Source organism: Microchirus variegatus, assembly GCF_963457635.1.
Source record: "Microchirus variegatus genome assembly, chromosome: 11".
In the NCBI taxonomy this organism is placed as follows: Eukaryota; Metazoa; Chordata; class Actinopteri; order Pleuronectiformes; family Soleidae; genus Microchirus; species Microchirus variegatus.
The window spans coordinates 28,978,868-28,989,229 of record NC_139812.1 but is presented as its reverse complement, the minus strand read 5'-3'; the positions used below and the strand labels follow the sequence as shown (position 1 = coordinate 28,989,229).

Sequence of the window (10,362 nt, the reverse complement as noted above, 5' to 3'; positions counted from 1 at the left end):
GACCGTGGGGACGCAAGGAAAATCTGATTTTATCCACTAAACTTAAAATTCACCTGATAAAATATACATCAGCTCAACTCTACACTATCTTAAGACTATGTTTGCTGCTTTTTCTCAGAAGTTTCAGGCAAGTTTTTGTTGTTTTGTAAACCACTCACTCTCCCACACCAAAGTCCATAGAGTAAACCAGTGATTTTAACATCACAGAGACACAGGAGTTCACAGGAGTTGTTGATCCACTGCTGCCTCCATCACTAAGTTCAAATGTCCTATTTTGTCACTTCGGCTTTAAAAATCCTTCATTCAGATTAACCTCAGTGACACAAAGTGACCACACGAGGCAGCAGAGGACCAGCAGCTCCTGTGTCTCCTGTGAGCTAAAATCACTGATTTTCTCTAAGGGCTTTGGTGTGGGAGAGTGAACTACTTAAAAACCTCAGTTTTGTGTTTGAAAAGTCCGTCCAACAGTGAGATAAAGTGGTAAATATAATCTTAAAATACTACAGACTTGAGATAAAGTATATTTTAGTCGTGTTAATAGTCTCACTGTCAAACTCACTCTCGTGGCTTCTGAGGTCGTTCTTCCTCCTCTATTGACACTCTCTTCTCTTTCTTCTCCACAGAACCAACTCTTCCTGATTTAGAACCTGCAGAATCAAATAAAGAAACCATTGATACCGTGACTGCACACATTTTCAAATTTTAACAAAGTTCTGATGCCGACTTACTGGTTACTTTGATGGGGCTCTGAGTGCTGCCCGTGTCCACCGCGTCCCGGGTCTCCGGCAGCGTGCACAGGCTGTCAGTAGGGGGCGTACTTCCCTCAGTCAGGGAGTTGCACTGGTCGTCCACCAGGGGAAATCCCCCCATGTTCTTCAGCTCTTCAAAGCGACGGGCACACTGCAGCGTCACAATCGACAAAGTTTTTAAAGTCTCACAAACAGCTGACAGGAGGCAGAGACATCAGGAAAAACTGATTATAGTCATTCTACGAAAGATAAAATACTTAAAATCTGACCTAGTTTAAGTGTACGCCATTTTAGGAATATGTTCTCCACTTTATCTCACCCTTAAACAGAGTTTTCAGACAGGAAACTGAAGTTTGTAAACCACTCACTCTCCCACACCAAAGCCCATAGAGAAAATCAGTGATTTTAGCTTACAGTGAGCTAAAATCACAGCTGCTGGTCTACTGCTGCCTCGTGTGGTCACTTTGTGTCAATGAAATACATCTAAATTAAGATTTTCAAAAGCCGAATTGACAAAATAAGACATTTGAACTTAGTGATGGAGGCAGCAGTGGATCAACAACTCCTGTGAACTCCTGTGTGTATGTGATGTTAAAATCACTGATTTTCTCTATGGACTTTGGTGTGGGAGAGTGAGTGGTTTACAAACTTCAGTTTCCTGTTTGAAAACACAATAAAAACTTTGTCAGTTTAAGTCTACGATGTATTAAGAACATGTTCACGTCTTTATCTTCACTGTTAGACAGACTTTAACAACAGGAAACTGAAATCACTGATTTTCTCTCTGAGGTTTGGTGTGGCAGAAAAACTTCAGTTTCCAGTTGAAAAAGTCTGTCTATCAATGATATAAAGTTGTAATCATATGCTTAAGATAGTGCAGACTTTAGCAATGAGTCGATGTTATTATGTGAGCTTTAGTTCAGTGTCTAAAATCCACTTTGGTACCTCCTTGGAAGTGAATCCTGGCACCAGTTTGGAGACATTGTCCCAGTTTATGGGCTGAGGAACCCCCCACAGAGAGCCCAGCACCATGTCCAGCACCAGGACGTTGTTGTCGTAGGGGAAGTTGTTGTTGTTGGAGCAGAAGCGACTCATCTCGTCTCTACGGAGACATAAAAACAAACAATAAAAAGCAAGTGTTAGTGAGTCCACGGTCAATGTGTCATCAGAAAAGCATCATCAACTTCAGAAGAATGACAGGAATACAGATTTTAAAGTTACTTGTTCTAGTTTTCCTTGTTTTACAGTGCAAATAAACACTTTCTAAACCTCAATAATCATTGTTTTTATTTTTAAAAACTACTTTAACTGAGGGATCACTTAGCATATGTTGATAATTAAGTAATCTGTTCTTTTCAATGATTAAAACACATGTTTTCACCTTCTGTAATGTGAATATTGTCCGTGCTATAACAAAGAAATCATTAAAAGTGAATCATTGCTGTGTTTGTGGAAACAAACCAAGGCCTTCCACAACATCTGATGGAGGATTTTGAGGTTTGGGAAACTCTGATCAACATTTTCCAACAGATTTAAATTAATTCTTTGTTGTTTGGAGCAAAGAAACAGCAAAATATTAACATTTAAGAAGCGGAAAAATCAAAATCCATAGTTATAATTATTAGAAACAGCACTCAAACTGCTAAATCGCATCACAATCGCTTGGTAATGGATTAATAATCAACACAATATGAATTATGACCAATTAGATATGTTTCATTTATTTATTTTACTTTAAATGTTTACATGAACAATGAGGTCAATTGTCCTGGGAAGAACTGATTTATATATATATATATATATATATATATATATATATATTACACATTAATTAATACCATTTCAAGCTATTATAATGTGTTTAAGTTAAATATAATTATTCCTAATCCAAATAAAACATTTCAGATATTAACAACTTCACTTTTAAACATTCACAAGGGAAGAGTTTGTCACTGCAGACACTTTTAAATCAATCAATATCAACTATTACTGTCTATAATTTACTAATGATCATAACTCCAGGGTTAAAAGGATCTTAAAACTGGAATTAGGATTATTTAGAGTTAAAATGTACAGGAAGAATAAAGTAGTGAATGTGTGTGAAGTGGTGAATAAGTGAATTTACAGATGAATGCTAACACAGGCCGGGTGTGGTGTGTGTGTGTGTGTGTGTGGGTTCTCCTGCTGCTGTAGATGATGATGAGGTCAAATTAAAACCAGCTGTTTCTCTAATTGTACGTGATTCAAACAGAAAAGGGGGAGAAAACATGGAGTTGACTCACTTCTCTGTGGTCGGAGGTTTTCCTCCTCGTCCTCTGCGGCAGTAAACTCAGCTTTTGACAGTCATTGTGTCCTGGACGACGACGATGACGACGATGATGCTGATCACTGTTGCTATGTTGTTGCTACCGCTGCTAGCTAACTTTGCGGGACAGGTGGCGATGCCTTCACGAACCCCCCTCGAAAACGCGTCCCAACATGCGTCACAACGGCGGATAAATGCCGCACCCAGTCTTTATTCTTTCTTTGGTTCAGAATGTGATTAATTTTCATTAACTTAAAAGTGTACCGCGTACACACATAATCGTCTGTGATTAACTGGGGAAATCGGTCAATTTTACCCACAACCCAACAAGTTCCGACAGTCCCTGAAGGTGGCGTTAGCTTCAGTGAGCTAGCACAAACGCTAGTATTTCCGAGTCGCGTCATTGACACTAAGACTTCGTAATGCGACACAGTACTTGTCATATAATGATTACAGAATTCATTAAAAAATACGCTTATTTAACTCAAAGTGGACAAGTCGTCCAATCCCGTCCACGACAAATTCCTACAGTCCTTGAAGGCAGCCGTCGCTTCAATACCGCTAGCATTAAAGCTAGTCTGCCGACCATTTCCCCCCTCAAAATATATAACATGTCATATCACATAACAATTTTCAGTATTAGCTGTAAATTGTCGCCGCGTAAAACATTCGTGAAATTAATTCCAAGTGGGAGTGAAAAGTCGTTCAATTCTATCCACAAACGGGACAGATTCCGACAGTCCGCGAAGGCAGCATTGGCTTCGGTCAGCTAGCATAAAAACGAGCTCACAGAGTGCGTATGTTTGCGATATATTTTAATTAACCAACTCGAATACGTTACGCGTTTTTCCTCTAACTGTGGCGCAGTAACTTGTCACACAAAGATGAACTATTAAGATTAACTACTTGTTTCATTCAAAGTGAAAAGTAATTTCTATCAATAACCCGACAAACGCAGACAGTCCCTGAATGCAGCATTAGCTTCAACCGGCTAGTGTAAAAATAAAAACTAGCATGTTTGCGTTTGTGCTTTTTAATCGACTCGAACGTGTTATTAAAACATAACAGTGTGAACACAGAAAGTCGTGTTTTACATGGTTTTTAAAACGTTACGACAACATTTACGACGGCAACTTGTCCGGTGTCGCACTGCACCAGGTTGTTAGACGCTCTGCTGCCAAGTGACAGCGCGAACGTAAACCCGGTACTTGTGTCGTAAATCACAACACACAGATTCTTGTAGTGTGTGTGTGTGTATATATATATATATATATATATATATATTGTGTGGGTGTGATTAAGATATTACACTTTACCTTGATTTTAAAAATATTTATTTTCAGCATTAAATATTAACTGTGCAAAATTAGCCCTTCCCTCTGATCTCAAACAAATCCAGAGACGACGTAAAAAGGCCCTCGATCATCAATCACGCGCAGATTTACTTCACTACAGTTTCAAACAAAGCAACACCAGCTTTGTCCTCGCACCGTCACACACATTTACATTATTTCCATCACTGAACAATGTCAATTTTAACCCAGTATTCTTTCTTTTCTGGTTCCTCGACTAAAGAACAGAGAAACAGTGGCTCTAAAACAGAACACAACCTGGATAAACAATAACGTTAGCAGAGATGAAGTTGATATTTACCGTTGAGGTCAACAATATTTCTTTAAGGCCGTGGACGCACTGGAACTGTGTGTAGCTGTGTTTTAAAACAGGCTTCGTCTTTGGAAAATATTGCAAAATATACTCAAATACACTATTAAACAATAATTTCGGCCACGTACTGTCTTGTACTTCTTTAAAAAAATAAAAGCACTCTGGCATTTCTGTTTCCCCATTTCCACTGTTTTATTTTTTAAACCAACATAACTTTTATTGGGAAATATTTGCAGGAGCAGCAAATGCAGCATCCTGGTATTTTACTGAGAATAGAGCATTTAAATGTTTATTTTAAACATAGCAGCAGCAAAATCAAAGGCAACCGTCTTCAAAATAAAAGTGGATTTCTACAGATTTAAAGAGAGTCAGAAACATTGATTTGATAAAGACAGTGTTGTTGTGTTCAGACACTCTACATATTATTATTATTTAAAAACTAGTCAACATCATGTTTCATATCACTCAGTACTGAAAATATTTCACAATAAAAGCTTCTTTTTTTGAAAATTGATTCAGGGAACCCAAACGCGCGAGTTAGAGTGACATTTTTTTAGCTTTTTAGAGTTGCAGCCAGACGCTAGAGTGCTTTTATTTTGAAACAGAAAAAGGACTCGTTTGTCTCACGTGACACTGCAGACGCTAAAAATGTCCTATGTCTTTTCTGCAGTGCATCTCACTGTCAAAATGAATGTTAATCTGTACACGTGAGATTAAATGGAAAGTAACGGCACAGACGCACCACACACACATCCAGTGTGGACTCGGCCTTAGAGTCTATCATCAGGTGATTGTTAGTCAAGTTTAACACTGCGACAGAACGAGCCGAGTGCGTTTGCATACAGTAAAAACATCACAGGTCCATTTTGTCACTGATGTTTACAACCGTGCTGGAGCTCACGCTCGTTTCCGGAGTCTCTCTGAACACAGACTCCAGCAGCTCCTCTGACGTCTGAGCAGGACGATTCTGTAGCGACGGTGTCGCTGCCTGAGGCGGCGGCTGCGTCGTCGTCTGTGTGTTCACTTGTTGGACCTGAGAGAGTCTGTCCGTCTCGGCGTGCTTGCGTCCTCTTCTCTTCCCCAGAACCTTGACATAGTTGGCGGGGACGAGGCCGGTGGTCTGACCGTCCACGCTGGCCAGCAGCCAGCCACGAACTCTGGGCTGATGTTCTGCAACAAAGAGGAAATGTGTGAGGTCATCGAATTAGAGAAACATTTGGGAAAATAACAAAATAAAATACATAAGAAAAGACTCGACATATTAAATATATGCCTATTTAAGTCTACAATGTCTTAACAATACATTTTAATGCTTTTTCCAACAGGAAACTAAAGTTTGTAAACCAAAATCAGTGATTTTAGCTCACAGGGACACAGGAGCTGCTGGTCTACTGCTGCCTCGTGTGGTCACTTTGTGTCACTGAAATTAATATAACTTAGGTTTTTCAAAAGCCGAAGTGACTAAATAAGACATTTGAACTTAGTGATGGAGGCAGCAGTGGATCAACAACTCCTGTGTCTCTGTGATGTTAAAATCACTGATTTACTCTATGGGCTTTGGTGTGGGAGAGTGAGTGGTTTAGAAACTTCAGTTTACACAAGGAAAAGTCTGTCTAACAGTGAAGATAAAGACGTGAACACGTTCTTAAGATACTGTAGACTTAAACTGACGTAGATTTTATGAAGCAAGTCTTTTGTTATGTGACTAAAATCTGTTGTTATTCACTCAAAAGAACCCACACCAAAGTCACTCACTCTCCCACACCAAACCTCATAGAGAAAATCAGTGATTTTAGCTCACAGGGACACAGGAGCTGCTGGTCTACTGCTGCCTCGTGTGGTCACTTTGTGTCACTGATTTAAGTCTAAATTAAATAGTTCAAAAGCAGAATTGACAAAATAGGACATTTGAACTTAGTGATGGAGGCAGCAGTGGATCAACAACTCCTGTGAACTCAAAATCACTGATTTTCACTATGGGCTTTGGTGTGGGAAAGTGAGTGGTTTTACAAAGTGACTCAAACTTCCAGTCAGAAAAGTCTGTTTAACTATGAATTAAAGCAACAAATGTCACGTTATAATATCATAGACTTAATCTGGCATCGATTTTATAAATACACTTTCTGACGTTTTATGGAAAACCCCAGACTAGGAGCCTGAAGGCTGAAGGTCATGGAGGCTCTCTCACCTTTAGGAGCCAGGTTGAGCATGTCTCCTGCTCTCAGAGAAACCTCCTCCTCAGAAGCAGCCGCAAAGTCGTACTCGGCTCTGGCCACGACATGGTCGTCCTCTCCACTGGCCCAGTTAGTGGCTAAAACAACCAAAAATAAGTAAAATAAATAAAACACACCTCGACTTGTTCTACACGAGAGTAAATGACGAGAACTTGGTCTCACCGTTTTCTTCGGAGCGAGAGCCGGAGCTCAGCAGCTTCCAGATGAGGTAGGGTCCGCCCAAGACCACGGCAAAAAACAGAAGGATGGGCCAGGATTTGACCGTCTGATCCTCCATCCCCGCCTCAAACCCAGCGGACGACGTCGTAGCCAAGGCGTCGGCAGCGCTGTCCGCCCACAAGTCCTCGGTCTCGGTGCCCGAACGCCGCCCCAGCAGCCTCTGCATCCGCCGGTACAGGTAGCGCAGGGTGCGGACCAGAGCGAAGGCCGACAGGACGCGCGTGAGGTGAGCGCGCAGCCGCGTCAGGTGGTTGGCGACGTCCAGCACGGCGCGGAAACTGTTGTAGACGGCGGAGAAGGTGGCGTCCAGCATCATGCTGACCGAGCCGAAGGCCTGCACGATGCTCTCGATGGACTGGAAGGCGCCGCGGCTGCCCTCCTCGGCCTGCTGCACGAACCTGCTGGGGGCCACCTCCTCTGTGTGGGGCAGGCGGCCGTAACCGCCCAGGCCGTAGCCGCCACCGCCGCCTCCGTAACCACCGCCGTAGCTGTACGGGCTGTAGCCGCTGTACATTGAGCTCCCATAGGGGCTGTAGGACGAGCTGAAGGAGCCGTAGGACGGACGGTACGACTGCTGGACGGGACGAGGGGGGACAGGGGGCACCATCCGGGTCAGGACAGGAGGACCAGCAGGCGTGGAGAGACCTGGAGCTGGGGCAAATTCTGCAGACCTAGTTAACGAAAAAGTCACAAAGATGCACTTTATACATCATTATTGCTAAAGGGATCGTTCAGGTTTTAATTTGCAAACCATTAAAATATAATGTACCTGTACTCAGTTCCTCTGTAGTTATTAGTTTAACTATTATCGATACTGAAGTAGTTATTCTTATTCTTCTTATTATTATTGTTTTTCTCTAAAATTAATTGTGTTTTTGAGGCCTTTCCAATATCACAAAACCTTAAATCAGGGGTGTGAAACTCATTTTCTCTGAGGGCCACATCAGCATAATGGCTACCCTCAAAGGGGCCAGATGTAACTGTCATACAGAATAAATGTAACTAAATGTAACCAAATATAATAAAAAGTAAAATAAAGGTACCTACTCAGTAACATATTGATAAATAACTTTCTGTATTTATTGCTTATTCAAGTTACAAATATGATGCATTAAAGATGTAACCTGGTCTGCGATGGTGACGCCATGCATTATGGGAAATGTAGTTTATGGTCAATGCACGCTTTAAAGCAGCATAGACCTATTTTAACACAGATTTTCAAGACCAATTAACCACTCGTGGGCAACATGAAATGATGTGACCGGCCAAATCTGATTTTGATAATCCATTATTAATCAGTTTCAGTGGCATTCAAATAATTAAAACCTGTTTCTCTGATTTTTCAGCTTCTTAAATGTGAATTTTTCTGCTTTCTTTGCTCCATAAAACAAATAAATCATCAAAACATAACTAAGTAGCATAGAAAATAATGGACAGATTAATTGTTTATAAAATAAAATAATCTATAATTTCTGTTTCCAGTAGGAAAAGGGCGTCTTGTGTGTATTCCTTGCTGTTCGACATTCTTTTTATATCGTTGACTTAAGCAAAAGTAGTTTTTAATTAGGTGCGTCTTTCTCAGTTAGCGGCTAATACCTGTTTTTCCTGGTGTCCCTGCTTTCACAGGAAGTGTGCTAACATTAGCCAGAACATAACAAATGAAAAAATAATACTATACCTTTAAAAAAGAGCCTGGCGTGTCACTAAAGCAACAGCAGACATTAGGTTAATGTTTACCAGGATGTTGACAACAATTCTGACTTCAGCTGAACTATAATAACACTGTAAATAAGGCTCTTAAAAGCCAAACAAAACTAAATTATCATCAACTAAAATCAGTAATGACATTACAATTAAAAAAAAAGCTATTTATTTGACCAAAAAGCCTGAAAAATAAACTTATTTTCAGGTTAACCATTAACTGTCTTCGTTGCACGGTGGTCACAGGGTCACGGTGCAGGATTTTAAATTGTTCTGATTAAAGAGGAATCTTTTTTTGTAAGTTACCTAAATTACATCAAGGGGATAAAAATGTAGCACTTTTAAGCACACATAATAATGGGCATCATCAAAAAGAGCACATTCTCTTCTTCAATCCTCATATTTTGGTTGTAAAAATGTCATATTAAAAAACAAAAACATCCACATATGAAAAGAATATTAAAATCCGACTTTTATTTTGAAAAACCGAAAAATAAAAGTAATACAGCCTTAGATAACTTTTAGAATGTTTAAGATAATGTACCTTCACTTTAAATTATTTGCACACTTTTATCTGGCGCTGCAACTCAAGATGAATCTGTCCATTATTTTCTCGATCAACTAAGTGTTATATGATAATAATAATAATAACAACATATATATATATAATTACAAATACTCACATTTAAGAAGCTAACAAATCAGAGAATCTGGTTTAAAGTCTTTTTCTTTTCTTTAAAATACTAAAACCATTAAATCGACTACCGAGTTCATGATTAATTTAGTAATCGATTAATCGAGTGATTGTTTCAGCCTTTATTTTATTGACAGCCGTGTCGCGAAGGTCGCTAACACGTTAGCTTATTCGTAAAGGCATTCAATTATTTACGAAGCTAGCGGATAAACACAAAATGTTAAATTACTAACCGACTCAACAGGCTAATAGCTAATTAAAACGCCGTAATTCCTGTCACGTTGCTCAAGTATTTAAATGTCAATTTCGTGTGTGACGAGTTTTGGAGTTAACTTGCTAGCCAGTCAGCTAGCTAGCTGTAGCCGCTCAACACACACACAGCTTGAGAGCTAGCTGCTAAAACTCCCATGTGTTTACCTGTAATTTACAGGCGCGCTCATCGCTCCCGGAATCATCATCCGTCTTTCCCACGGTTTAGGCGGAGGCTGCGACGCCATCCCGAAAAACGTGTCAAATACGAGTCCACGGAGGGTGGAAGTGTCACGGAAGCCGTGGCTCGATGCTAGAGTCCCTCTCTGCTGCTACTGCTACTTCTTCTTCTTCTACTACTTCATATGTCAGAATGTCAATGGCGATTGGCAAACGACGTAATGGCGCATTACCGCCACCAGTCGGTCAGGAGGAGAAGGAGCGCCAGGACATGTAAATATGGTTTAAAAGAAAAGAAAAGAAAAAATAATACAAAATTAATACAAAATTAATACAAAAGTTAAATAAAATAAATAAATAAAAAAA

At 40.1% G+C, this 10,362-nt stretch overlaps 2 protein-coding genes across 2 annotated transcripts in view; both read right to left on the bottom strand.

Moving 5' to 3' along the window:
• sanbr (SANT and BTB domain regulator of CSR) overlaps window positions 1-641 on the bottom strand; it is a 10,656-nt gene extending 10,015 nt beyond the window's left edge. Inside the window, exon 1 of the mRNA XM_083897789.1 lies at window positions 560-641. The gene's annotated coding sequence lies outside the window, so the exon portion shown is untranslated. The remainder of the gene's footprint in view (window positions 1-559) is intronic.
• A 3,901-nt stretch (window positions 642-4,542) lies between these two features.
• Window positions 4,543-10,135, bottom strand: pex13 (peroxisomal biogenesis factor 13). Its single transcript, XM_083897953.1, has 4 exons — window positions 9,985-10,135; window positions 7,116-7,843; window positions 6,908-7,030; window positions 4,543-5,889 (listed from the first exon to the last, which is right to left on the bottom strand). Exons 1-4 carry the CDS (start codon window positions 10,062-10,064, stop codon window positions 5,573-5,575), a joined length of 1,248 nt encoding a protein of 415 aa, XP_083754079.1. The 5' UTR covers window positions 10,065-10,135; the 3' UTR covers window positions 4,543-5,572.
• Window positions 10,136-10,362: the final 227 nt, after the last annotated feature.

Excerpts from the sequence above, each read along its gene's own strand:
- pex13 (XM_083897953.1), bottom strand. The coding sequence starts at position 10,064 with ATGGCGTCGCAGCCTCCGCCTAAACCGTGGGAAAGACGGATGATGATT. Across the intron at positions 7,031-7,115 it reads CTCTCGCTCCGAAGAAAACG|CCACTAACTGGGCCAGTGGA; the intron begins GTGAGACCAAGT and ends TGGTTGTTTTAG. Across the intron at positions 5,890-6,907 it reads GCTCAACCTGGCTCCTAAAG|AACATCAGCCCAGAGTTCGT; the intron begins GTGAGAGAGCCT and ends TCTTTGTTGCAG.